At 50.0% G+C, this 27860-nt stretch overlaps 4 protein-coding genes and 1 long non-coding RNA gene across 5 annotated transcripts; 2 read left to right on the top strand and 3 right to left on the bottom strand.

Annotated features, from left to right (window-relative positions):
* Positions 1 to 372: 372 nt before the first annotated feature.
* Positions 373 to 3041, bottom strand: LOC137858140 (inositol 1,4,5-trisphosphate receptor-interacting protein-like 1). The gene is made up of 2 exons (XM_068685598.1): positions 2964 to 3041; positions 373 to 2198 (listed from the first exon to the last, which is right to left on the bottom strand). The coding sequence occupies exon 2, from the start codon at positions 2193 to 2195 to the stop codon at positions 654 to 656; it is 1542 nt and encodes a 513-aa protein (XP_068541699.1). The 5' UTR covers positions 2196 to 2198; positions 2964 to 3041; the 3' UTR covers positions 373 to 653.
* Positions 3042 to 5749: 2708 nt separating this feature from the next.
* On the bottom strand, positions 5750 to 9721 carry LOC137856756 (uncharacterized). The gene is made up of 3 exons (XR_011096760.1): positions 9409 to 9721; positions 6273 to 6385; positions 5750 to 6153 (listed from the first exon to the last, which is right to left on the bottom strand). It is a non-coding gene; the product is annotated as an uncharacterized lncRNA (long non-coding RNA).
* A 2408-nt stretch (positions 9722 to 12129) lies between these two features.
* LOC137857249 (inositol 1,4,5-trisphosphate receptor-interacting protein-like 1) lies at positions 12130 to 13794 on the top strand. The gene has a single exon (XM_068683494.1). The coding sequence runs from the start codon at positions 12286 to 12288 to the stop codon at positions 13792 to 13794; it is 1509 nt and encodes a 502-aa protein (XP_068539595.1). The 5' UTR covers positions 12130 to 12285.
* Positions 13795 to 22364: 8570 nt separating this feature from the next.
* Positions 22365 to 23499, bottom strand: LOC137857243 (inositol 1,4,5-trisphosphate receptor-interacting protein-like 1). The gene is made up of 2 exons (XM_068683479.1): positions 23468 to 23499; positions 22365 to 22839 (listed from the first exon to the last, which is right to left on the bottom strand). The coding sequence occupies exons 1-2, from the start codon at positions 23497 to 23499 to the stop codon at positions 22365 to 22367; spliced, it is 507 nt and encodes a 168-aa protein (XP_068539580.1).
* Positions 23500 to 23603: 104 nt separating this feature from the next.
* LOC137857242 (inositol 1,4,5-trisphosphate receptor-interacting protein-like 1) lies at positions 23604 to 24869 on the top strand. Its single transcript, XM_068683477.1, has one exon. It carries the CDS (start codon positions 23604 to 23606, stop codon positions 24867 to 24869), a length of 1266 nt encoding a protein of 421 aa, XP_068539578.1.
* The last annotated feature ends 2991 nt before the right edge of the window (positions 24870 to 27860 follow it).

The raw sequence follows: 27860 nt of genomic DNA, 5'->3' as shown, positions 1-27860 counted from the left end.
GTTAAACCTCTAGGTATCACTTTCCATTTACATCTTCAATTAATTGCTTATAAATCTTAGAGTATTCTACTTCATTTTCTAAGGCTTTTGTTAATGCCTCAGAAAATGTGTTAGTTAATGCCTTTGATACTGGGAAAGAAGAAGCTTATTGGATCAGCTCCTCAGCTAAATGCTCCCCGATGCTGTGGCAGCCAAGCTGTCAGCATCTCATGCCTGCCTGTCCTGACCAAGAGTGATACAGACACTCACACACAAAGCATTGTTCAAATAAGCAATGTATTGGTATTTTTGCAGAGGTCAAAGCCTCGGTGGTGAATGAACGCTTCCCGAGAGGCTGGGTAGTCGCTGTCCAGCTGGTAACAAAGTGTTGTCTTGCTGTACCCCAAGCATCATCTCGATGGAGCGTGAGCTTGCAGAAGCGGGTGGAGGGCAGCACCATTAGCTGGAGTTAGGATGACTGAGGCGCAGCCACCCAGGCTTCTGTCACCAGTTCCTGGAACCACTTTGCTGTCTTCAGTATGTTAAGCAGACAAGGGGAAGCTCCCACTGTCCCAAAATAAGGAGGATCCAAGCCCAGTTGGTATCAGGAGTGGTTGGTGTCAAGCCTCTGGAGCTGCATGAGGTCCGTCTCTCCACAGCATGCTAGCAGTTCATCACTGGCGATCAGCACGGCGCCTTCGCCGTGCACGATGTTTTCTTTCATGTCCGTAGGTTATCAGTCTTCTGAGCCGCTCTCGCACCACCTCGAACTTCTGCAGTGCATCAGCTCTGGCATATGGGTTCCGCTTCAGGTACTGGAAGAGGTTGATTGGCTCAGAATTTTGGAAGGATGGTGGCAGGACAATCACATCGGGCACCATCTCATTGCCAAAGAAGAAGTGGTCGAGGCGCTTCTCCCTCACACAGCCATGCAGGCACTGCATTATATTATCCATCCGAAGCAGAAAATCCGTCTTGTGCCACATTGCCATGGGGATGTTGGTCAGGAGGTGCATGACAATAGTCTTGACGACATAGGTGGGAAAGACGGTGCCCTCCACCAAATGGGCACAGACCTGCATGCACTTGAGGTGTATGCTGTTGAACATGCCTTCTCTGGCCACGTGCTGGAAGAACTTCCTTTCTGCAACTGAACAGCTCTGTGGCCATGTTGTGCTGGGGATGGAGGTGTCCTTTCTCATCTGGCTGCTCAGGAAGATATCGGAATCCTCTTGCTGCACCCCAAATACTATTTCAATTGTGAGTCTTCTCCTGGCAGCACCTGTCAGCTGGAACTTGCACGTGCGGGTGGAAGGCAGCACTTCTACATTGTAAACCTCCGACTGAGGCATAAGCACCCAGGCTGATTTCACAAAGTTCTGGAACCACCTTGCAGTCTTCTCCGCATCGAGGTAGGAGTCGGTGCAGAGGGTGCTTAGGAGGCTCGGCCCCTGCTTTTTCAGCTCCTCCTCAGAATGGTGGAGGAAGCACAGCATGTCCCCAAAGTCCTGCTCCCTCTCGCACGTGCACTCCAGCTCCACACGGATAGAGGACTTCCTCGCCAGCAGATCCTCTTCATTGCCCAGCTCCAGGTGGAAGCAGTGCCCACGGGGGGCCGTCATGGGCACAAGTAGGCGGTAGACAGGATCCTTCATGTGGGGATTCCAACCTTCAAAGGCACTGCCCACTCCGATGGCTCGCTGCAGATTCGGGAAGAAACTACTTAGGACGACTGAGTCAAAGATATGCAGGAGGTCTCCCACAATCTCCTCCACCAGTGCGGATCTGACGGTCGGATCCGGGAATGGCCAGTAGACGCGCTCAGCTATAAATCTGGGCAGATCTCTTGCATCATTGGGGGGTGGTGGTACTCTCAATTCCTCCTCTTCACTGCTGGAGCTCTCCTCCTCACTGCCATGTTCTGGGAGATCTCTAAGGAGCAGCCACACGTTCCAAATAAACAGGAGAGCAACAACAACACCGGCCCAGAACTGCCAGTACTGTGTGGCAGATAAGAGCAGGGCTCCCATATGCATCGAGCTCTGCTGCTTCTCTAGCGCCTCAATTTCCAACAGGAGCTGCGCCATGCGTTCTTGCATCTCCTCCGCATACCGCCGCATGCGCGCATTTGTAGCTTCATCCAATTCATCCCCGACTTTCTGTGGGCTGATGACTAAGCCCAAAAACGCCAGGAAATAGAAAGCTGCCGAAACCATGGTCTGAAAGAGAGAGAAGCACGTCAGTGGGGCTGGGTGGGAGCTGGATGGCGGCTGAGGGAGCTGCGGCACGAGCCTCAGGCCCCTGTGGTCAGGTAGGAGAGGGGGCGAGGGAGCTGGGAGGCAGCAGGGACTGTGGGCAGTGCCAGCGGGGACAGCCACGAGCCCTGCCCTGGCCCAACCCAGTCTTCCCCCTGCTGCTGCACTCACCGATGGCTCAGGCCAAAGTGAAGCAGCGCTGCCCGCGGCTGCCTTTAAAGCCTCCCCCCCATTGTGACACGTCCTCTGTGATGTCACCTGCGCCCACACCGCATCACAGGACCCCCGCCCCACCCTCGGTGCCCACCGCACGTCCCACGTGGTATAATACCCAATTTGGAAAACAGGCGCAGCAGAGTTGAGATTAAAGCAATCAGCATTATGACAAGTGACTATTAAGCATGTCTAATACTTATACCAATTTTAGTTTAACACACTCTGGTCAGATCTGCCGTTATCTCAACCTTTCGGGCCCCATGTTGGGCACCAAAAAAGACTGTCGTGGTTTAACCCAGCCGGCAGCTAAACACCACACAGCCGTTTGCTCCCCCTCCCTCTCTGGGACGGGGGAGAGAAATGGAAAGTGAAGCCCGTGAGTTGAGATAAAGACAGTTTAATAAGACAGGAAAATAATAATAATAATAATAATAATAATAATAATAATAATAATAATAATAATAATAATAATAATAATAATAATAATAATACAATGACGACGATAGTACTAACACTAATAATATGTACAAACAAGTGATGCACAATGCAATTGCTCACCACCCGCTGACCGATGCTCAGCCTAACCCTGAGCAGTCCGGCCCCCTCCCCCGGCTGCCACCCCTATATATTGTTTAGCATGACGTCAGATGGTATGGAATACCCCTTTGGCTAGTTTGGGTCACCTGTCCTGGCTCTGTCCCCTCCCAGCTCTTACTGCACCCCCAGCCTGCCCGTTGGCAGGACAGAGCAAGAAACTGAGATGTCCTTGGCTTAGTATAAGCACTGCTCTGCAACAATTAAAGCATCGGGGTGTTATCAGCACTCTTCTCATCCTAAGCCAAAACACAGCATTCCACCAGCCCCTAGGAAGAAAATTAATTCTGTTCTAACTGAAACCAGGACATGGGGCCACAGTCAGAAACGTGTGGTTTGCCAGACAGCGAGGGAGCTGCGGGCTCGTCCACAGATCCTTCTGCTACACCATCGGCTCCCCCACCGCTACTGCCATGACTTTGCTGTTACACCCTCTGGTGACCTGGACGTGCCTTTTGATCCAGGCCCTATTGGCCTTGAAAGGGAGCTGGAACTGTTTCCCTTCAATCCGGGAAGACTGGGATGCATGAGACCTGAAGGCCGAGTTACTTAACAACTTAAAGCACAACATATTGTTCCCACAACTAGCCCTGGAATTCTCCGGTGTTTGTAATCAAGAAAAGGAATAGAAAATAGAGACTGTTATAAGTCATGGAAGATATGGGAGCACTTCAACCAGACCAACTGTGCTCCCCCAGTCACGGACATTGGTAGTAATCGACTTAAAGCATTGTTTGTTGCCTTTTCTGATTGGACATCGGGTTTAGTATGTAAAAGCAATGTTCTGTATATTTAGAATGTTCGATGTTCATATGTGCGTGTTGGTAGTGCATAGACTCCCCGTACACCCAGTGCCGTTTACTTGTCTTTTATAAATATTCCTAAATTCAGATTGAGTTGAGACTTCATTTATAACACCAATTAGAACGTTGTAGGCACTAGACCTTTTATTAGTCTCCCAAGAGGGAGGATGCACTTTAAGAAATATTAGTTGCTGTATTGCTGTACGTATTTAAATGAGGCAGGACAAATTGAGACTGATCTCAAAAAAAAAAAAAAAAGTTTGGAAAAGACCGAGATCTTATATAAGGTAGTTCAAGATGACACCTCATGGGGTTTTCAAGAACTATGAAACAAACTGATCTCTTGGTTACCCAACTTTTCATGGCTTAAGCAATTGTTTATAGGAATATTGATCTCACTTTTACTAGTATTCTTAACCTGTTTATTAGTACAGTGTGCATTTGGTGCTGTATAAAAGGAGTAGATGATTATGAAATCTGAAAGTGTAACCAAATCAAGCACCATGTAGAAAGTGGTAAGAATTTTATGAAAACTTTGAATCAGTGAGTGCTGTAAGCAAAAGAATTTGCCTTAGGATAAAGAAAAGGGGGGACTTGAGACAGGGAACAAGATAAAGAATGGTGATTCTGTAGGTCTTAGCTACCACAATTAAGAACCCAAAGACAAGGGCATAAAAGACTGTATGCATAGATCATGGAACCAGCAAAAACTGGCTTGGCTGCTGACGTCTGTTAAAGACAGGAAAGGTCAGAAGTTTAGCAGTGAGGAAGACTTCTGGCCTTCATCAAGAGACCACCAGAGTATGCCGGACGACCATCCAAGGACTCCAGTCTGCATGCGTATAGGGGCGGGAACCTGCGTTAATGACTCTTCGGAGACCTGACAAATATGCAAGAGAACCATGGGAAATGAAATGAATATGTATTTATCCCACTAATACAAGCACACTGCCAGGATCATAATTTCAGGATCATAAACTGTCTGATTGCTAATAAAGGGAATAGACTGTAATGTCACCAGGACACTCTTTGTTTCTAAGGACATATGATTCCCCATAATGCTTTTAGAAATGGCTCAGACTTCAAAATAGGATTAAATAAAAAAATAGGATTTATTTAAAGAATAGAGGTAAGCAAACAGCGCTGGGTGCACCGGGAGTCTGCACTTCACCAGAACACACACCAGTTACATCAAGTAGCTGATTTTTATGCTCCTAGAGTAATACATATTCATTACTACTTCTAAAAAAACCAGGTTATTATAATTAGTTTCTGGGATCCAGTCCCTCCTACTGGAGCATGCGCATCAGTCTCCGGTGGTCCCTCTGGGGGTCTCTAGGGGTCTTTCATGCTGAAGGCTTGTAGTCTTCCTCTCGATGTTTTTTTCTTGTCCTTCCCCTTTGTACTCCTTGGCATCATATCAAGTTTATAGAACATTTCCTGCAGGTCTTGTCTCCCAGCCGTCCTTCAGCTTCTTTTTTCTTCTTCTTAATCTCTTGGCCACCTGGACAGATACCAGAGGCTTGCATAGTATCCCATAACAGTCACTAGTTGTTATCAGTTGTTCTGAAACCCCCAGACATCAAAGACTTCATACAAACACAAATAGCTTTCTTATTGACACTTCATCAGTAATTAAAACATTCCTCACCAGCCATTCACAGGGACAGTCACACCAATAGCAGTGTTAAATTAATCTCGAAGAAGACAAAAAAAAAAGGCTGTAACTGTTAGAAATAGGAGTTCGGAATAACAAAAGCAAACAGGTTCATAGACTTGAGGAGTATTTTCTGAAGACTTGATAAATTGACTGGAATGAGGGGGAACCTGGGACACACTGCATCTGTGGTTCAAGGATTAAATTGCCGGTGCAGGGCCCAGAGGCAGACAGGACTGTTCTTGATGGACATGAATTGTTAAAACATTCCTCACAATCCCTTATCTTCTTTTTAATATTCCCAATTCGTGTCTCTTCTGTTGTTAATAACTGGATTTCATCTGTCCGTTCTTGGAGGGTCCAATTCTTAAGCATCATAATTGACATATCCCCTTCCTTTTTTAATGAAGTTATTACCAATGTACTGTTTATCACCCGGTGTATTAATAATGTAAGGCAAGGTATCATACAAGGTATAAACAATAACATCATTACACCACATAACAATAAAAATAACACTCTTTTAACCCATGGTCCACCAGGCAGCCATGAAAATAAATTCCATTCCATATCCTTCCAGGTTTGTGCTCGCTCGCTCACCTCCCCCCCTCCTTCTCTGGGATGGGAGAGAGAAATGGGGAAGTGAATCCTGTGAGTTGAGATAAAAACAAGAAAATAATAACAATAATAACAATAACAATAATGATGATAATAGTACTACTAGTAATAATGTGTACGAAACAAGTGATGCACAATGCAATTGCTCACCACCTGCTGTCCGATGCCCAGCCTAACCCCGAGCAGTCCGGCTCTCCTCCCAGCCTGCCTGCTGGCAAGACAGTGAGAAGCTGAAACATCCTTGGCTTGGTGTAAGCACTGCTCTGTAACAATTAAAACATCAGCATATTATTAGCATTCTTCTCATCCTAAACCAGAACATAACATTCTATCAGCTACTAGGAAGAAATACCCTTTTCATCAATCTTTAAACAGCAATTACTAAAGCTAAATTTTCCACAGACTTCTCCTTCTTGTGCTAGTAAATAATCCAAAGCTAGGCAATTTTGATACAAAGCAGTTCTCATCTTTATAACTCATTTAGATCAGTTCTCATCATTTATAACTATTTCTATTACAGCTAATAACCTAATTATTCTATTAAGTATATATATACTGGGGTCCTATAGCCCCAGGATCTGTCTTCTGCCCACATAGCTGGATCATAATAGGCAAACGCCTTCATTCAAGGGGTTGGGCCGATTTAGCCTTTCAGGGTCGATTCAGGCTTGTGTTACCATTTGGCCTGTCAGGGCGATCCAGCTCCTGGAAATCGAATCACAATTTTATATAGGTTTTAAAAAAAAAGGTTCTTATGTTATTTTCCCAGGACAACCTGACCTTAGTGTGGGAGAAGTCCGGTCAAGGCCCTCTCACTCGGCAGTCAATACCCATAGGGGTTGCCTCCCTCGGTAGACCATACACACCGCAGTGAAGGGTCCTGCCCCGGTCTTGCCTTCTCCCTTTTCTCCCTTCAGGCTTGTCCCCTTTATTTGGCATCCTTAATTCACGCAGAGTCTTGTTGCCAGAATATTAGTTCTTCCTTAGCTTGAGTTTCAGTTTCCCAGGAGTGGACACAACCCTCCAAGTTTCAGTAGTTACTGGTCCTTTTACTCTGGATGCGTGGGTCCCTTTCTGCAGTTCTCACAGCTGTTTCAGCAGTCAGTAAAACATGGTACAGTCCCTCACATCGGGGGTTCAGTGATTCTTCCCTCCCGTGGCTGCTTGTTGAAACACTTTCTTTTTTATCTTCTGACAAGTTAAGCAACGGTTATGTAATTTGCTTTGCCGTATGGCCCTTTCCAGGTTCCTGTAGCAGAATTCATCTGATAGCCACGGCTACATTCACATTTGTAGCCACCTTTCAGGTTGATACAGATTTGACTACAGATACCAGGGTTTTGGCATTCATCACTATCTCCACAGTTTCCCAGCTGGACAGTCACATTCATTTATGTTGCATTCCTTCAGGGGCTCATCACCCCAGTCCTTGCAGTCTCTCTGCTTATTACACACTTTATTGATATCTATGCATTCTCCACTTCTGCACTTGAATTTGCCAGGTCCAGAGCACTGAATACAGTTTGCTTCATCAGTGCCATCCAGACAGTCTCTCACATCATTGCACTGCCTACTCCCATGGACACAGTTCCCATCTTCACATTTGAACTGGTCTGGCCTGCAGGTCCGAGAAGGGCAGTTAAGTTCATCACTTCCATCCTTGCAAAAAGGATCTCTGTCACATCGCCACTTCTTGTAGATACATTCACCATCACATTTCCACGACACTGGGATACACTGGGTTGACACAGCTCAGCACTCTCATCAGACCCATTTTCACAGTCCAGATCCCCATCACACTGCCATCTGTTCGGCACACACTGACCATTGTTGCACACAAAGTCAGATTCAGCACACGTCTTCACACAAGCACTCTCATCACTGCCATCTGAGCAGTCTTTATCATTTTGCTCTAGCACCGTCGGCAGCAGTGCACAGTCAGGCGAGGGCGAGCAGCAGGCAGAGTGCCCCGCAGCGTGGCAGCGCCCGCCAGCACCCCGCACCTGTGTCACTTATACTACTCCTATTACCCGTGCTGTTAGTGTCAGTGGCATCCTCCTGGTACCATTTCTGTCTTTGTCGCCCCTTACTCTCCCCCTTTTCTTTTGCCACTGACCATTCACCACAAATGGATGAGATATGATTACTAGTTAGGAAAGAGAGTGTAACGTCTGCTATATGGCTGCAGGCAGTGCCAGCTGCAACCTTAGAAGCGGTTTGTGAAAGAGCCTGCCGGTGGTTATTTGGCAGTGTAATCTGCGTCTCTGCACTCCTGCCCCACAATAGAGCTAAGCTGTCATTAGTAATAGTTATAACACCGATCTGAGGACGAATAGTCTCTTTTGCATTGCAAGATAAACCTTTTATAAAAAGAATGCTTGAGAGAAGCAGCACAGCCGCCGCTGCCTCCATGGTTACGTCAGACAGGCTGCAGGGTCCTGATGTCCATCCCTCTGCTCTGTGCCGACTCGCCACACGGTGAGGGTCAGCTACCGGTGTCCACTGATGCCTCTGGTCTCCCGTAGCAACTCGATCTCGGATGTCCCGCGTCGCACCACAATTACTTCAATTCCCCGCATTTTCCGGCTTCTGTCCGGTCTATTCTGTGTCTCTCAGAGCCATCCGTGGCTCTGAAGTGTCTCTCAGGGCTCTCTCTGTCCAGCGGTAGTCTCCTCCGTAGTGTCTCGGGTCTCCTGGCACCGCTCCAGGCTCTCAACGCCTCTCTCGGCCTGTTCAGGTCTCAGCGAGTCTGGGTCTTAGTGAGTCCAGGTCTCAGCCTGTGCGGACCTCATATGTTGCAGGAAGCACGGCCGAAAGCATGACAGACACCAGTAGAGTCAGATCATGCTCCCGCCTTTTTCTTGTCACGGTCAAAACATTTAAGAGCAAAAACAGGCTCACAAGCTACACCGCCAGGCCCATATATTAGGCACCACCACTCAAAACTTGGATAAAACAGCACTTCTTTTCAGTCTGCCAAGCACTTTGTTCATCTCCGCCCACTCCCCTTGCAGAGAGCATGGATCGGAACTCTGCACTCACACAGCACAGCACAATCGCACACAGAGGCCTCTAGCACATCTCATTCATACCACAGGAATATAATTTACAACAATAACCAACCAAATAAGTATTGTGTCTGACTGTGTTCTTCGTGAAGTGACTTGTAACACATCGTTTCAAACCCTTACATTTACACAAATACTTTCAACACAAAATACATACATAAAAACACATATAATTATTAACACTCCAGTTAGTATCCCTCCAGCAGCTGAAAACATACCGTTTGTCTGCAGTTTCAGGAGATCTTTGCTCCCACGGTGAGCAGCTGAGAGTGGAGTCCCCTCTGAGCAAAACGCTCAGGGTGCACCTAGGGGCATCCGCGCTACAGCCGATCCCGCAGCTGAGCAGAGTGTCTCCTGCCTGGCTCACCAAAATGACTCACAGAAAGCTGACTCCACAATCAGTAAGATTGTAAAGTAGGTATGTTTACTCAGTTCTAGGCAGCACGGGGCGGGTAGTCCCACCAAAGTCATGCACGCCTAACGTGGCAACTTGCTTTGGTTATATCTAGTAAAGAGTTACATATACATAAGCATTCCTATACATATGCATAACCTGTCCCTTTGTAAACAGTCCTTATCTCAGACCCCTTGGTTAAAGTCCGAACCATGAGGTTGTTTTTGATCTGGTTCTTGGGGTCCAAGAGGCTCCTGTTATCTGGAGGTATAAGCGCAGCACAGTCACATCACAAATGTAGCACATATTCATTCTTAATCAATTGCTCTCTAATTTCTAATTCCGGTGTTTCGGCTTGCTCTCTTCCAGATCCACAGGTATTCTACTATTAACATGAATGTTCAAAGCCTGACAGACCCCGTCCTCCGCGGACCCAAATATCAATCAAAATACATGGGGTCTTAAGGGTTCTTTTGGTCATTCTATCATATAATACTGGATCATTTTTAATTTACTCTTTTATTTTCTGGGGCCCCTATTGTTCCAATTTCTAATCATTACTCCTAATGGACTTTTTGGTGGTATATCTGGTAATTTGCTCCCTTCCTGGGCCTTGGTCTTCGATTTTATCTGACCCATCTGGGAATTTTACTTGTGGCAATTCCCACAGCCCTTGGTTGCCCCAGTAAAAGTGTCTTGCAGGGGGTTTAGGACCTATCACCCACCCACGAATCCCTGAATCCTATAGGAACCACTTCTATAGAATCACTCCCTTCACCGGCCAAGCCCTTCCCCCCAGGAGACTGGAACCAGTGAGAAAACGAAAAGACCTCCACGCTGATTTTAGAAGTTACACTCTCGCACACACAAACACAGGCAACCGCACCATACCCAACCGAACGGCATACGCAAACACGACTCCGTCGTCTTCGTCCGGATCTTTGCGCGCAGAATTATGGGCAAAAAAACCAACAATGCTGCAGCCGGCAAGGGAGCTCAAAAAAAATCAAATTCTTTGCTTACCTTTATTCAGGTTCAGGATGGCATTAGTCCCGACCTGACTCAAAAAGGAGCCACCAAATGGTGGGGCGCCTCACCTAGATCAAATCAGAATTCGGGAACCATAGCCATCCTGGATGAGCCCCCAAATTGTTATAAATTCGCTCAGTCCCAAAGTAGGATTAAATAAAAAATAGGATTTATTAAAAGAATAGAGGTAAGCAAACAGCGCTGGGTGCACCGGGAGTCTGCACTTCACCAGAACACACACCAGTTACATCAAGTAGCTGATTTTTATACTCGTAGACTAATACATACATATTCATTACTACTTCTAAAAGAAACAGGTTATTATAATTAGCTTCCGGGATCCAGTCCCTCCTACTGGAGCATGCACATCAGTCTCCGGTGGTCCCTCTGGGGGTCTCTAGGGGTCTTCATGCTGAAGGCTCGTAGTCTTCCACTCCAAGATTTTTCTCGTCCTTCCCCTTCGTACTTCCTTGGCACCGTGTCAAGTTTACACAGCATCCCCTGCAGGTCTTGCCTCCTAGCCATCCTTCAGCTTCTTTTTTTTACTTCTTCCTAATCTCTTGGCCACCTGGCCAGATATCAGAGGCTTGCATAGTATCCCATAACAGTCACTAGTTGTTATCAGTTGTTCTGAAACCCCCAGACATCAAAGACTTCATACAAACACAAATAGCTTTCTTATTGACACTTCATCAGTAATTAAAACATTCCTCACCAGCCATTCACAGGGACAGTCACACCAATAGCAGTGTTAAATTAATCTCGAAGAAGACAAAAAAAAAGGCTGTAACTGTTAGAAATAGGAGTTCGGAATAACAAAAGCAAACAGGTTCATAGACTTGAGGAGTATTTTCTGAAGACTTGATAAATTGACTGGAATGAGGGGGAACCTGGGACACACTGCATCTGTGGTTCAAGGATTAAATTGCCAGTGCAGGGCCCAGAGGCAGACAGGACTGTTCTTTATTGACACAAATCAGATGAACATATATAACAGAACATCATGGATACATTCCAATTAAAAATTTCAAATGGAAGATCTCATTCAAGTAACATATTTCACCTTTTGCCTTCATGTACCAAAATCCTGATGAGCTTTAGCTCTCTGAACAAGCAAAGAGCACAGCACAATGTTATTGTGATCATTTTGCAGCAAAATAAAATTGTGTTGGGAAGCTTTGTACACACAAGGAAAATCTGCTGTGTGCAAGACACAAAGAGAACATCCAACCCCATGCACAACCTGGCCACAGAGCTGCGCAGTGGCAGAGATGAAGTTCTTCTGGCACATAGCTGCGAATGCTCAGCAGGACAGTTTCCACCTCGGTGGGCACCGAGGGCAGGGCAGGGGTCCTGTGATGCGGTGTGGGCGCAGGTGGCATCACAGAGGACGTGTCACAATGGGGGGGAGGCTTTAAAGGCAGCCGCGGGCAGCACTGCTTCACTTTGGCCTGAGCCATCGGTGAGTGCAGCAGCAGGGGGAAGACTGGGTTGGGCCAGGGCAGGGCTCGTGGCTGTCCCCGCTGGCACTGCCCACAGTCCCTGCTGCCTCCCAGCTCCCTCGCCCCCTCTCCTACCTGACCGCAGGGGCCTGAGGCTCGTGCCGCAGCTCCCTCAGCCGCCATCCAGCTCCCACCCAGCCCCACTGACGTGCTTCTCTCTCTTTCAGACCATGGTTTCGGCAGCTTTCTATTTCCTGGCGTTTTTGGGCTTAGTCATCAGCCCACAGAAAGTCGGGGATGAATTGGATGAAGCTACAAATGCGCGCATGCGGCGGTATGCGGAGGAGATGCAAGAACGCATGGCGCAGCTCCTGTTGGAAATTGAGGCGCTAGAGAAGCAGCAGAGCTCGATGCATATGGGAGCCCTGCTCTTATCTGCGATGCAGACTTGGCAGTTCTGGGCCTGGCTTGGTGTTATTCTCCTGTACATTTTGAACGTGTGGCTGCTCTTTAGAGATCTCCTAAGACATGAAAACAGGAGGGAGGAAGAAAGCTCTAGCAGCGATGATGACCAGCAGAATAATAACAGAAATCGTTTTGAAGAAAGGGATGAAGGGAGGATTTTTGCGGAGAGAATCCAGTGGCCAGTGCAGCACCTCCAAATCAACTGTCAAGTGATAATGTCCATGATGGGAGACCTCCTCTATATCACCGAACGTTCCCTGTCGAACACTTACTTTCCAGTGCTGCATCCACCCATTGGAGTGGGCAGTGCCTTTGAAGGCTGGACTCCCTCGGAGGAGTATAATATTGTCTATCGCATTTTCATACCCATAACGGCTCCTCGTGGGCACTCCTTCCACCTGGAGCTGGGCAACGAAGAGGAGCTACCATCAAAGAATTCTCGTATTCGTGTGGAGCTGGAGTGCACGTGCGCGAGGGAGCAGAGCTTTGGGAACGTGCTGTGCTTCCTCCACCAACCTGAGGAGGAGCTGAGAAGAAATCGGGAGCCCAACCTCCTACAAACACTGTGCACTGGCTCCTACCTGGATGTGCATAAAACCTCCTTCTGGTTCCAGCAGATGATGAAAGCAGCATGGAAATTTTTGCCTGAGTCGGCCAGACATCACGTTGCTGTGCTGCCATCCAGACGCTCCTGCAAGCTCCGTGTGTTTGATGCCTTCGATAAAATCCGCTTTGTTGAGTTCATTTTTGGAGTGCAACAAGGCGATTCAGACATTTTTCTCAGCAGCGAGAACACTGATGATATTTTTACCCCGGACACAGTATGGCCGCAGAGCTGCACAGTGGCAGAGATGAAGTTCTTCAGGTACATAAAAGCGCATGCCCCGCAGGACAGCTACCACCTCAGATGCATGCAGCTCTGTGCCCGTATCGTGGTGGGCAATGATTTTACCCCCTATGTCTTGAAGACAGTCGTCATGCACCTGCTGAACACCATCCCTTTGGAAAGATGGTGCAGGAGGGAGTTTTTGCAGCGCATGGATGACATCATGCAGTGCCTGCACTGCTGCATAGTGGAGAAACGCCTGGACCACTTCTTCTTAGGGAACAAGGAAGTGCCTGACGAGGTCACCTTGCACCCAGATTTCCTAACATCCAGCCCACTCAACCTCTTCCAGCACATGGCAGAGGATCCAAATGTCCATGCCCGGGCACTGCGTGAATTCCAGGAGCTGCGAGATCGGCTCAAAAGACTGTTGACGTTTGGGAACTGAGAGAGGCCTTAAAGCAGAGCTCTCTGGGGCACTCTGCTGACAGCAGGCGATGACCTCCCACCACAGAAAGAAGAGGGGAGAACGCAGGACACAAAAGAGGATGGGAAAACTCCGTGCAGCAACCCACTGCCAAGTGTGGCAAGATCTCCGTATGGACAATCTACCAAGCGTAGTAACCACTGATGACTACGGTGGCTACAACCACAACTGCTTGCCACGTGCTGCAGAGCTGAGTATGCTGGACATGGAGAAGATGCTGCTCAGTTGGCAGTGGGAATTGCTCCTCCGTGTTCTCTCCACAGAAAAACCACCCTTGCGGGAGGCACACCCCATGCAGCTGCTTGAAGCAGAGGCTTTGTTACCAGCTGGACAGTGACCATCTAGCTCTTGTACATTGTCCATTCCCTCTGGGAGCTCGGCCTCTCCAAAAACCCTAATATATTGCTTGCTTAAACAAATGCTTTGTGTGTGAGCGTCTGTATCACTCTTGGTCAGGACAGGCAGGCATGAGATGCTGACAGCTTGACTGCCACAGCATCGGGGAGCATTTTGCTGAGGAGCTGATCCAAGAAGCTTCTTCTCTCTCAACTCCCCCATGCTATGTCTGTGGCAGTCTTCCTCTCTCTGCTGGCTCTGAGCCTTTTCCACACCCTACACAATATGGGAAAACGCTTGAGAGGTGTTCTGTAACTGTCATACCAAGAGAGATATAAATGTCCCAGTGCTCTAAAAGCCCAGGGTCCTTCCTCTTTGCACTCATACACTGCAGAACACAGGCAGTTCTTCCATGGTGTGCAAATCAAACGGTGTCCACATCATGTAGTCTAGGTATGGTAGGGCTTTGTTTCCACCCCTGGGGCAGTCGATTCCCGGTGTATTAGACACCCCTCAAAGTAAGAGCAAACTGTGGCCTGCACTCTGCTGCCAAAGGGATGGAGAAAAATGCATTAGCTATCTCAATTAGCTATATCAATTATCTATCTCAATTGCAGCGTACCACTTGGCTGCCTTTGATTCCAGTTCGTACTGGAGTTCTAGCATGTCAGGCACCGCAGCACTCAGCAGTGGCATGACTTTATTCAGGCCACAACAGTCCACTCACCATTAGACCTTCGCACTGGCCATATGGGACTATGAAAGGGTGAGTGAATCTTGCTGATCATCCCGTGGCTCTCCAGTTGATGAATTAGCTTATGGATGAGAATGGGGGGTCTCGGTTGGTGCCATATTGCTGCCGGTGCACAGCTGTGGTGGCAATTGGCACCTGCTGTTCTTTGACGCTCAGCAACCCAACAGAAGGGTCCTCCCAGAGACTGGGCAACGTAGACAACTGTTTAGTGTCCTCTGTCTCTAAGGCAGCTATGCCAAAAGCCTACCGGTACCATTTTGGGTCCTTGAAATATCCTCTCCTGAGATAGTCTACGCCAAGGATGCATGGAGCATCCGGGCCTGTCACAATACGCTGCTTTTGCCACTTATTTCCAGTTAGACTCGCTTCATCCTCCAGTACAGTTAACTGCTGGGATCCCCCTGTCACCCCATAAATACGGGTGGGTTCTGCCCCTATAGGACTCCAGTATGCATGCGTATAGGGGCGGGAACCTGCGTTAATCATAGAATCATAGAATCATAGAATATCCTGAGTTGGAAGGGACCCTTAAGTATCATCAAGTCCAACTCTTGACACCGCACAGGTCTACCCAAGTTCAGACCATGTGACTAAGTGCACAGTGCAATCTATTCTTAAATTCAGTCAGGCTCGGTGCAGTGACCACTTCCCTGGGGAGCCTGTTCCAGTGTGCAACCACTCTCTCTGTGAAGAACCCCTTCCTGATGTCCAGCCTAAACTTCCCCTGCCTCAGCTTAACTCCGTTCCCGCGGGTCCTGTCGCTGGTGTTAATGGAGAAAAGGTCTCCTGCCTCTCGACACCCCCTTACGAGGAAGTTGTAGACTGCGATGAGGTCTCCCCTCAGCCTCCTCTTCTCCAGGCTGAACAGGCCCAGTGCCCTCAGCCGTTCCTCATACGTCTTCCCCTCCAGGCCTTTCACCATCTTCGTAGCCCTCCTCTGGACACTCTCCAACAGTTTCATGTCCTTTTTATACTGTGGTGCCCAGAACTGCACACAGTACTCGAGGTGAGGCCGCACCAGCGCAGAGTAGAGCGGGACAATCACCTCCCTCGACCTACTAGCGATGCCGTGCTTGATGCACCCCAGGACACGGTTGGCCCTCCTGGCTGCCAGGGCACACTGCCGGCTCATATTCAACTTGTTGTCTACCACGACCCCCAGATCCCTCTCTTCTAGGCTGCTCTCCAGCGTCTCGTCGCCCAGTCTGTATGTGCAGCCAGGGTTTCCCTGTCCCAGGTGCAGGACCCAGCACTTGCTCTTATTGAACTTCATGCGGTTGGTGATCGCCCAGCTCTCCAACCTATCCAGATCCCTCTGCAAGGCCTTTCCACCCTCATTCGAGTCCACAACTCCTCCAAGTTTGGTGTCATCAGCAAATTTGCTCAAAATGCCTTCTATTCCTACATCCAGATCGTTTATAAAAATATTGAAAAGTACCAGCCCTAAAATGGAGCCTTGAGGGACCCCACTGGTGACCGCCCGCCAGCCTGACGCAACCCCATTTACCATAACTCTTTGGGCCCTGCCCGTTAGCCAATTGCTCACCCATCGTATGATGTTTTTATTTACCTGTATGGTGGACATTTTGTCCAGTAGGATCCTATGGGAAACTGTGTCAAAAGCCTTGCTGAAGTCCAAAAAAATCACATCAGCTGGTTTCCCTTGGTCCACCATACGGAGACCTGAAAAATATGCAAGAGAACCATGGGAAATGAAATGAATATGTATTTATCCCACTAAAACAAGCACACTGCCAGGATCATAATTTCAGGATCATAAATTGTCATCCACGTGCTGCAGATCTGAGCATGCTGGACATGGAGAAGATGCTGCTCAGTTGGCAGTGGGAATTGCTCCTCCATGGTCTCTCCACAGCAAAACCACCCTTGCGGGAGGCACACCCCATGCAGCTGCTTGAAGCAGAGGCTTTGTTACCAGCTGGACAGTGACCATCTAGCTCTTGCACATTGTCCATTCCCTCTGGGAGCTCGGCCTCTCCAAAAATCCTAATATATTGCTTGCTTAAACAAACATTTTGTCCGTGAGTGTATGTACCACACTTGGTCAGGAAAGGCAGGCATGAGGTGCCACAGCATCGGGAAGCATTTTGCTGTGGAGCTGATTCCGTGGGCTCCAAATGCGCTCCTGGAGCTAAAGCACTGCTGCCTGTCTTTGGTCCTCCAGCAGGGCAATGAGAATAGCTCAGGACCCTCCACAAAGCCGTCTGTTGCTGGTGTGCTGTGTGGAGTCTAAAGGGGGGACTTATGGGACCTGAGGCAAACCATGCCCTGGGAGTCCAATGGCATTGCCCAGGATGACCACGGGGATGCAGAGGTCACGCTCTTGTTATAAATGAAGATACAACTCAATCTGAATTTACTAATATATATAAAAGGCAAGTAAACAGCGCTGGGTGTGCGGGGAGTCTACGCTCTACCAGCATGCACACACTAACATCAAACTTTCTAAATATATAGAACATTGTTTTTACATATTCATAAGAAACCCAAGTATGCCTATAGATATGTAGAACCAGAAAAGGTATCAATCGAAGCATAAACGTATCTAAGTTTTCCGAATTCTGGCAAGTGTTTAACAAGCAATCCTTTAAGTCTATTACTATTAATGTCTATGACTGGGGGAGCATAGTTGGAGTTGGTAATCCTGGTTGATGCTCCCATATCTTCCATACAACAGTCTCCATTTTCCATTCCTTTTCTTGATTACAAACACTGCAGAATTTCCATCCACCCTCTTCCCTCTTCCCCCCTCTCACGCCCAAGCAGCGCAGGGGAACAAGGGAATGGGGGTTATGGTCAGTCTACAGGGCTTCTCTGCCGCTCCTTCTCGGTCACTCCCGTCCCCTGTGCTGTGGGGTCCCTCCCACGGGATGCAGTCCTTGATGAACTGATCCGGCGTGGGCTTCCCACAGGCAGCCGCTCTTCCAGAGCTGCTCCAGATATGGGTCCTTACCACGGGGTCCATCCCTCAGGAGCAAACTGCTCCAACCTGGCTCCCCCACGGGCAGCAGCTCCTGCCCCATCACCTGCTCCTGCGTGGGCTCCTCTCCACGGGCTACAGGTCCGGCCCGGAATCTGCTCCGGCAGGGGTCTTCCACAGGCTCCGTCGGTGCAGGGCCACCTGCTCCACCGTGGTACTCCATGGGCTGCAGGGGGAAAGCCTGCTTCACCATGGGCCTCACCACAGGCCGCAGGGGACTTCTGCTCCGGCACCTGCAGCACCTCTCCCCCTCCTTCTGCACTGACCCTGGCGCCTGCAAGGCTGTTCCTCACTCCTCTCACTCTCCCAGCTGCTGTATATATTGCAGCGTTTTTTTCCCTGTCTTAAATATGCTCTCACAGAGGCACAAAAGAACATTGTTGGCTCGGCTTATTGGCTCAGCTCAGGTCATAAGTGGGGCACTTCCCAAACATGGGCCCTTCCCAAACATGGGGCAGCTTCTAGATCCTTCTCCCAGAAGCCACCCCTAAGGCCCCCTGCTACTAAAACCTTGCCACGTAAACCCACTACACCAAGTCACAGCCCTCGTGGACACTGGCAAGAAATGGCCAGGTTGGCTGAAACCCCTTGGAGCGGAAGCCAACTGCTGTACTAAACGTGCTTTGATGCGGATTACTGGCAAAGTCTAAATTCATGGTGCTAATTGTTGGGGTGCAGAGGGCTGTGCAGACTGCATTATTGTCTTCATAAATCTGGCCAGTACCAGTTCTTGTCTCTCATCCAGACCTCCAGCTCTTTCTGTTGCTTGGTTAACACAGATTGATCCTGAAAAATCCCTGGCAAGAGCTGAGGCACTGCCACCCAGGGCCAGGCAGTGACACTGGGGGATGCCAGTGCTGGAGAGGAGCTGGGGGAGCAGCCCTGATGGGGGGAGTAGTGGTCCCAACAGAGGGACAGGGGGGAGCAATGGCCCCAACAGTCCTGAGCGGTGCCAGAAAGTTCCTGGCAGGTCCCAACGGCCCTAACAGGAGAGGGAACGTTCCTGACAGGCCCCAACGGCTCTGAAGGGATGAGGAACGTTCCTGACAGGCCCCAGCGGCTCCAGGACGACACTCACAGACAAAGTGTTTGTTCAAGCAAGACATTTATTGGAATCTTTGCAGAGGCCAAGCTCCCAGTGAAATGGACAGGCCAAGAACCAAGCCCACTTGGTATGAGGAGTCTGTGCGTCAAGCGTCCATGAAGCAGCCTCTGGAGCTGCATGGGGTCCAGCTCCCCACAGGGTGCTAGCAGGTCATCATCTGCCATCAGCAGAGCGCTCTCGTTGTGCATGAAGGTCTCTGTCATGTCCGTAGATCAGCAGTCTTTTCAGCTGATCTCGCACCACCTCGAACTTCTGTAGCTTTAGCATATGGGTCCCGCTTCAGATGCTGGAAGAGGTTGACCGGGCCAGACAACTGGAAGGCTGGTGGCAGGACAATCACATCGGGCACCATCTCGTTGCCAAAGAAGTGGTTGAGACATTTCCCTTCCAAACAGCAGCAAAGGTACCTTTGCTGCTGTGTGGAATGAGGGAGAGATTTCCAGGATAATTTCGCCAGCTGCTGGAACCAGGAGGAGACTTTACGCACATCCAAGTAGGAGCGAGTGCACATAGTTCGTAGGAGGCTGGGTTCCTGATTTCTTCTCAGCTCCTCCACAGGGTTGTGGAGGAAGCACAGCATATTCCCAAACTCCTGCTCCCTCCAGCACGTGCACTCCAGCTTCACGCGAATACGAGACACCTTTGATGGCAGATGCCATTTGGTGTTCTGCTCCACGTGGAAGGAGTGCCCACGAGGAGCTGTCATGGGAATAAGGCAGCGGTAGACCGTATCACCCTCCCGGGGACTCCAGCCTTCAAAAGCACTGCCCACTCCAATGGGTGTCTGCAGCACTGGAGAGAAAGTGTCCTTAAAGACCCAGTCACAGGCACGGCAAAAGCCGCGCACCATTTCCTCCACAAGCCGGCAGTAGTTGGTCAGGTTTACCTGCTGCCGCTGGATGCTCTCTGCAATACAAATGGATGTATTCGATTCAGCGTTGAGCGCTGCTTCTTCCAAGTCCTCATCGCTGCTGGAGCTCTCCTCGTCGCTGCTGTCATCAAACACCTTGAACTTTTTACGAAGCCAAAACAACAGCCAAATTAAGAGGAGAATAAAACCAAGACCGGCCCAGAACTGCCAAGATTGCATCGCAGATGAGAGCAGGGCTCCCATATGCATCGAGCTCTGCTGCTTCTCTAGCACCTCAATTTCCAACAGGAGCTGAGCCATGCGTTGTTGCATCTCCTCCGCATACTGCCGCATGCGCTCATTTGTAGCTTCATCCAATTCATCCCCGACTTCCTCTGGGCTCACAGAGTCTGAAGGCTGGTGGCAGGACAATCACATCGGGCACCATCTTGTTGCCATAGAAGTGCTTGAGACATTTCTCTTCCACACAGCAGCAAAGGTACCAACTGATATCATCCAGCCGAAGCAGAAAATCCGTCCCGTACCACATTTCCAAGGGGATGGTGGCAGCAAGGGTCCCTGGCATCAGGGACTGTGGCCAGGACTGGTGGTGACAGCCACCTGCCCTGCCCTGAGCGGCTGGGCCCTGGCTGCAGGCTTAGCAAGGCCTCGGGGGGCAGCTTTTGTGCCCCAGACCTGTGCTGCCCAGCCTTCCCCCTGCTGCTGCACTCGCCTCACAGATGGCTCAGGCCAGACTGCAGCATGGCCCTGAGGGGAGCAGGGACATTCCTGACAGGCACCAAGGGCCCTGAGGTGGACAGGGATGTTCCTGACAGGCCCCAGCGGCCTTTGGGGGGGGGGGCGGGACATTCCTGACAGACCCCAGAGGCCGCAGTGTACTGTAATGCCATCAAACTATATAGGGGCAGAACCCATCTGTATTTATGGGGTGACAGGGGGATCCCAGCAGTTAACTGTACTGGAGGATGAAGCGAGTCTAACTGGAAATAAGTGGCAAAAGCAGCGTATTGTGACAGGCCCGGATGCTCCATGCATCCTTGACATAGACTATCTCAGGAGAAGATATTTCAAGGACCCAAAATGGTACCGGTGGGCTTTTGGCATAGCTGCCTTAGAGACAGAGGACACTAAACAGTTGTCTACGTTGCCCAGTCTCTGGGAGGACCCTTCTGTTGGGTTGCTGAGCGTCAAAGAACAGCAGGTGCCGATTGCCACCACAGCTGTGCACCGGCAGCAATATGGCACCAACCGAGACCCCCCATTCTCATCCATAAGCTAATTCATCAACTGGAGAGCCACGGGATGATCAGCAAGATTCACTCACCCTTTCATAGTCCCATATGGCCAGTGCGAAGGTCTAATGGTGAGTGGACTGTCGTGGCCTGAATAAAGTCATGCCACTGCTGAGTGCTGCGGTGCCTGACATGCTAGAACTCCAGTACGAACTGGAATCAAAGGCAGCCAAGTGGTACGCTGCAATTGAGATAGATAATTGATATAGCTAATTGAGATAGCTAATGCATTTTTCTCCATCCCTTTGGCAGCAGAGTGCAGGCCACAGTTTGCTCTTACTTTGAGGGGTGTCTAATACACTGGGAATCGACTGCCCCAGGGGTGGAAACAAAGCCCTACCATACCTAGACTACATGATGTGGACACCATTTGATTTGCACACCATGGAAGAACTGCCTGTGTTCTGCAGTGTATGAGTGCAAAGAGGAAGGACCCTGGGCTTTTAGAGCACTGGGACATTTATATCTCTCTTGGTATGACAGTTACAGAACACCTCTCAAGTGTTTTCCCATATTGTGTAGGGTGTGGAAAAGGCTCAGAGCCAGCAGAGAGAGGAAGACTGCCACAGACATAGCATGGGGGAGTTGAGAGAGAAGAAGCTTCTTGGATCAGCTCCTCAGCAAAATGCACCCCGATGCTGTGGCAGCCAAGCTTTCAGCATCACATGCCTGCCTTTCCTGACCAAGAGTGATACAGACACTCACGGACAAAGCATTTGTTTAAGCAAGCAATATATTAGGGTTTTGGGGAGGCCGAGCTCCCGGAGTGAATGGACAATGTGCAAGAGCTAGATGGTCACTGTCCAGCTGGTAACAAAGCCTCTGCTTCAAGCAGCTGCATGGGGTGTGCCTCCCGCAAGGGTGGTTTTGCTGTGGAGAGAACACGGAGGAGCAATTCCCACTGCCAACTGAGCAGCATCTTCTCCATGTCCAGCATGCTCAGCTCTGCAGCACGTGGTAAGCAGTTGTGGTTGTAGCCACTGTAATCATCAGTGGTTACTACGCTTGGTAGATCGTCCACACGGGGATCTTGCCACGCTTGGCAGTGGGTTGCTGCACGGAGTTTTCCCATCCTCTTTTGTGTCCTGCGTTCTCCCCTCTTCTTTCTGTGGTGGGAGGTCATCGCCTGCTGTCAGCAGAGTGCCCCAGAGAGCTCTGCTTTAAGGCCTCTCTCAGTTCCCAAACGTCAACAGTCTTTTGAGCCGATCTCGCAGCTCCTGGAATTCACGCAGTGCCCGGGCATGGACATTTGGATCCTCTGCCATGTGCTGGAAGAGGTTGAGTGGGCTGGATGTTAGGAAATCTGGGTGCAAGGTGACCTCGTCAGGCACTTCCTTGTTCCCTAAGAAGAAGTGGTCCAGGCGTTTCTCCACTATGCAGCAGTGCAGGCACTGCATGATGTCATCCATGTGCTGCAAAAACTCCCTCCTGCACCATCTTTCCAAAGGGATGGTGTTCAGCAGGTGCATGACGACTGTCTTCAAGACATAGGGGGTAAAATCATTGCCCACCACGATACGGGCACAGAGCTGCATGCGTCTGAGGTGGTAGCTGTCCTGCGGGGCATGCGCTTTTATGTACTGGAAGAACTTCATCTCTGCCACTGTGCAGCTCTGCGGCCATTCTGAGTCCGGGGTAAAGATAAAGCTTTTTTAAGCTTTAAGTTAGCAGCCAGAACTTGCGCTTAACTGACGGGACAATAGTTCGGTCAAACACAGATCTTTGCCACCCATGCCTGGAAGAGAGCTGTCATGCATTTCTTGACCACCATCCCTTTGACAAGCATGCACAGGAGGGATTTCCAACCCCACAGCCAGCGACGATTGTGGCAGCTACAAAGATGCCTGACAGACGCCCTGCTAGCCACAAGCCCCAAAGCTGTGCATGCTGGACATGGAGAAATTGCTGCTCAGTTGGTAGTGGGACGTGCGGTGGGCACCAAGGGTGGGGCGGGGGTCCTGTGATGCGGTGTGGGCGCAGGTGACATCAGAGGACGTGTCACAATGGGGGGGGAGGCTTTAAAGGCAGCCGCGGGAAGCGCTGCTTCACTTTGGCCTGAGCCACTGGTGAGTGCAGCAGCAGGGGGAAGACTGGGTTGGGCCAGGGCAGGGCTCGTGGCTGTCCCCGCTGGCACTGCCCACAGTCCCTGCTGCCTCCCAGCTCCCTCGCCCCCTCTCCTACCTGACCCCAGGGGCCTGAGGCTCGTGCCGCAGCTCCCTCAGCCGCCATCCAGCTCCCACCCAGCCCCACTGACGTGCTTCTCTCTCTTTCAGACCATGGTTTGGGCAGCTTTCTATTTCCTGGCATTTTTGGGCTTAGTCAACAGCCCACAGGAAGTCGGGTATCAATTGGATGAGGATGCTGCTCAGTTGACAGTGGGACGTTCGGCGGGCGCTGAGGGCGCAGACTCAATGCAGACTTGGCAGTTCTGGGCCGGTCTTGGGGTTCTCCTCTTAATTTGGCTGTTGTTTTGTCTTCGTAAAAAGTTCGAGGTGTTTGATGACAGCAGCGACGAGGACTTGGAAGAACCAGCGCTCAATGATGAATCGAATGCAGCCATTTTTATTGCAGAGAGCATCCAGCGGCAGCAGGTAAACCTGACCAACTACTGCCGGCTTGTGGAGGAAATGGTGCGCGGCTTTTGCCGTGCCTGTGACTGGGTCTTTAAGGACACTTTCTCTCCAGTGCTGCAGACACCCATTGGAGTGGGCAGTGCTTTTGAAGGCTGGAGTCCCCGGGAGGGTGATACGGTCTACCGCTGCCTTATTCCCATGACAGCTCCTCGTGGGCACTCCTTCCACGTGGAGCAGAACACCAAATGGAATCTGCCATCAAAGGTGTCTCGTATTCGCGTGAAGCTGGAGTGCACGTGCTGGAGGGAGCAGGAGTTTGGGAATATGCTGTGCTTCCTCCACAACCCTGTGGAGGAGCTGAGAAGAAATCAGGAACCCAGCCTCCTACGAACTATGTGCACTCGCTCCTACTTGGATGTGCGTAAAGTCTCCTCCTGGTTCCAGCAGCTGGCAAAATTATCCTGGGAATCTGTGCCTCATTCATCTTCATGGCTGGTTAAAGTACTGAAAACCAGACGGTCTTGCATGCTTCGTTTGATTGATGACACCGGATCAACCGTATTCATTGAGATGATGTTTGGGGTACAACAAGGTGATACGGACATTTTTCTGAGCAGCGATTACTCTGAGGCTCCCGTTACCCCGGACACAGTATGGCCACAGAGCTGCGCAGTGGCAGAGATGAAGTTCTTCCGGAACATAGCCGCGAATGCCCAGCAGGACAGTTTCCACCTCGGATGCATGCAGCTCTGTGCCCGTATCGTGCTGGGCAGTTATTTTACCAGCTATATGATGAAGACCGTCGTCATGCACCTGCTGAACACCATCCCTCTGGAAAGATGGCACAGGAGGGAGTTTTTGCAGCGCATGGATGACGTCGTGGAGTACCTGCGCTCGTGCCTGAGGAAGAAGCGCCTGGACCACTTCTGGTTAGGAAACGAGCAAATGCCTGAGGAGTTCATCTTGCCTCTGGATTTCCAAACATCCAGACCACCCAACCTCTTCCAGGACTTAGCAAAGGACCCAGATCAATACACCCAGGCGCACACTGATTTCCGTGAGCTGCAAGAGCAGCTCATGAAAATGCTGAACTTTGGGAACTGAGAGAGGCCTTCATGCAGAGCTCTCCGGGGTACTCTGCTGACAGCAGGCGATGACCTCCCACCACAGAAAGAAGAGGGGAGAACGCAGGACGCAGAAGAGGATGGGAAAACTCCATGCAGCAACCCACTGCCAAGCGTGGCAAGATCCCCGTATGGACAATCTACCAAGCGTAGTAACCACTGATGACTACGGTGGCTACAACCACAACTGCTTGCCACGTGCTGCAGAGCTGAGCATGCTGGACATGGAGAAGATGCTGCTCAGTTGGCAGTGGGAATTGCTCCTCCGTGTTCTCTCCACAGCAAAACCACCCTTGCGGGAGGCACACCCCATGCAGCTGCTTGAAGCAGAGGCTTTGTTACCAGCTGGACAGTGACCATCTAGCTCTTGCACATTGTCCATTCACTCCGGGAGCTCGGCCTCTCCAAAACCCTAATATATTGCTTGCTTAAACAAATGCTTTGTGTGTGAGCGTCTGTATCACTCTTGGTCAGGACAGGCAGGCATGAGATGCTGACAGCTTGACTGCCACAGCATCGGGGAGCATTTTGCTGAGGAGCTGATCCAAGAAGCTTCTTCTCTCTCAACTCCCCCATGCTATGTCTGTGTCAGTCTTCCTCTCTCTGCTGGCTCTGAGCCTTTTCCACACCCTACACAATATGGGAAAACGCTTGAGAGGTGTTCTGTAACTGTCATACCAAGAGAGATATAAATGTCCCAGTGCTCTAAAAGCCCAGGGTCCTTCCTCTTTGCACTCATACACTGCAGAACACAGGCAGTTCTTCCATGGTGTGCAAATCAAACGGTGTCCACATCATGTAGTCTAGGTATGGTAGGGCTTTGTTTCCACCCCTGGGGCAGTCGATTCCCGGTGTATTAGACACCCCTCAAAGTAAGAGCAAACTGTGGCCTGCACTCTGCTGCCAAAGGGATGGAGAAAAATGCATTAGCTATCTCAATTAGCTATATCAATTATCTATCTCAATTGCAGCGTACCACTTGGCTGCCTTTGATTCCAGTTCGTACTGGAGTTCTAGCATGTCAGGCACCGCAGCACTCAGCAGTGGCATGACTTTATTCAGGCCACAACAGTCCACTCACCATTAGACCTTCGCACTGGCCATATGGGACTATGAAAGGGTGAGTGAATCTTGCTGATCATCCCGTGGCTCTCCAGTTGATGAATTAGCTTATGGATGAGAATGGGGGGTCTCGGTTGGTGCCATATTGCTGCCGGTGCACAGCTGTGGTGGCAATTGGCACCTGCTGTTCTTTGACGCTCAGCAACCCAACAGAAGGGTCCTCCCAGAGACTGGGCAACGTAGACAACTGTTTAGTGTCCTCTGTCTCTAAGGCAGCTATGCCAAAAGCCTACCGGTACCATTTTGGGTCCTTGAAATATCCTCTCCTGAGATAGTCTACGCCAAGGATGCATGGAGCATCCGGGCCTGTCACAATACGCTGCTTTTGCCACTTATTTCCAGTTAGACTCGCTTCATCCTCCAGTACAGTTAACTGCTGGGATCCCCCTGTCACCCCATAAATACGGGTGGGTTCTGCCCCTATAGGACTCCAGTATGCATGCGTATAGGGGCGGGAACCTGCGTTAATCATAGAATCATAGAATCATAGAATATCCTGAGTTGGAAGGGACCCTTAAGTATCATCAAGTCCAACTCTTGACACCGCACAGGTCTACCCAAGTTCAGACCATGTGACTAAGTGCACAGTGCAATCTATTCTTAAATTCAGTCAGGCTCGGTGCAGTGACCACTTCCCTGGGGAGCCTGTTCCAGTGTGCAACCACTCTCTCTGTGAAGAACCCCTTCCTGATGTCCAGCCTAAACTTCCCCTGCCTCAGCTTAACTCCGTTCCCGCGGGTCCTGTCGCTGGTGTTAATGGAGAAAAGGTCTCCTGCCTCTCGACACCCCCTTACGAGGAAGTTGTAGACTGCGATGAGGTCTCCCCTCAGCCTCCTCTTCTCCAGGCTGAACAGGCCCAGTGCCCTCAGCCGTTCCTCATACGTCTTCCCCTCCAGGCCTTTCACCATCTTCGTAGCCCTCCTCTGGACACTCTCCAACAGTTTCATGTCCTTTTTATACTGTGGTGCCCAGAACTGCACACAGTACTCGAGGTGAGGCCGCACCAGCGCAGAGTAGAGCGGGACAATCACCTCCCTCGACCTACTAGCGATGCCGTGCTTGATGCACCCCAGGACACGGTTGGCCCTCCTGGCTGCCAGGGCACACTGCCGGCTCATATTCAACTTGTTGTCTACCACGACCCCCAGATCCCTCTCTTCTAGGCTGCTCTCCAGCGTCTCGTCGCCCAGTCTGTATGTGCAGCCAGGGTTTCCCCGTCCCAGGTGCAGGACCCAGCACTTGCTCTTATTGAACTTCATGCGGTTGGTGATCGCCCAGCTCTCCAACCTATCCAGATCCCTCTGCAAGGCCTTTCCACCCTCATTCGAGTCCACAACTCCTCCAAGTTTGGTGTCATCAGCAAATTTGCTCAAAATGCCTTCTATTCCTACATCCAGATCGTTTATAAAAATATTGAAAAGTACCAGCCCTAAAATGGAGCCTTGAGGGACCCCACTGGTGACCGCCCGCCAGCCTGACGCAACCCCATTTACCATAACTCTTTGGGCCCTGCCCGTTAGCCAATTGCTCACCCATCGTATGATGTTTTTATTTACCTGTATGGTGGACATTTTGTCCAGTAGGATCCTATGGGAAACTGTGTCAAAAGCCTTGCTGAAGTCCAAAAAAATCACATCAGCTGGTTTCCCTTGGTCCACCATACGGAGACCTGAAAAATATGCAAGAGAACCATGGGAAATGAAATGAATATGTATTTATCCCACTAAAACAAGCACACTGCCAGGATCATAATTTCAGGATCATAAATTGTCATCCACGTGCTGCAGATCTGAGCATGCTGGACATGGAGAAGATGCTGCTCAGTTGGCAGTGGGAATTGCTCCTCCAT

Source organism: Anas acuta, chromosome 5, assembly GCF_963932015.1.
Source record: "Anas acuta chromosome 5, bAnaAcu1.1, whole genome shotgun sequence".
Classification (NCBI taxonomy): Eukaryota; Metazoa; Chordata; class Aves; order Anseriformes; family Anatidae; genus Anas; species Anas acuta.
This window is presented reverse-complemented; position numbering and strand designations above follow the sequence as displayed.

Bases quoted from the DNA above. Each gene is read 5' to 3' on its own strand.
- LOC137858140 (XM_068685598.1), bottom strand. From the start codon at position 2,195: ATGGTTTCGGCAGCTTTCTATTTCCTGGCGTTTTTGGGCTTAGTCATC.
- LOC137857249 (XM_068683494.1), top strand. From the start codon at position 12,286: ATGGTTTCGGCAGCTTTCTATTTCCTGGCGTTTTTGGGCTTAGTCATC.
- LOC137857243 (XM_068683479.1), bottom strand. From the start codon at position 23,499: ATGCCAGGAAATAGAAAGCTGCCCAAACCATG. The intron at 22,840-23,467 runs GTCTGAAAGAGA...AGCTTAAAAAAG, and splicing joins AGAAAGCTGCCCAAACCATG to CTTTATCTTTACCCCGGACT.
- LOC137857242 (XM_068683477.1), top strand. From the start codon at position 23,604: ATGCAGACTTGGCAGTTCTGGGCCGGTCTTGGGGTTCTCCTCTTAATT.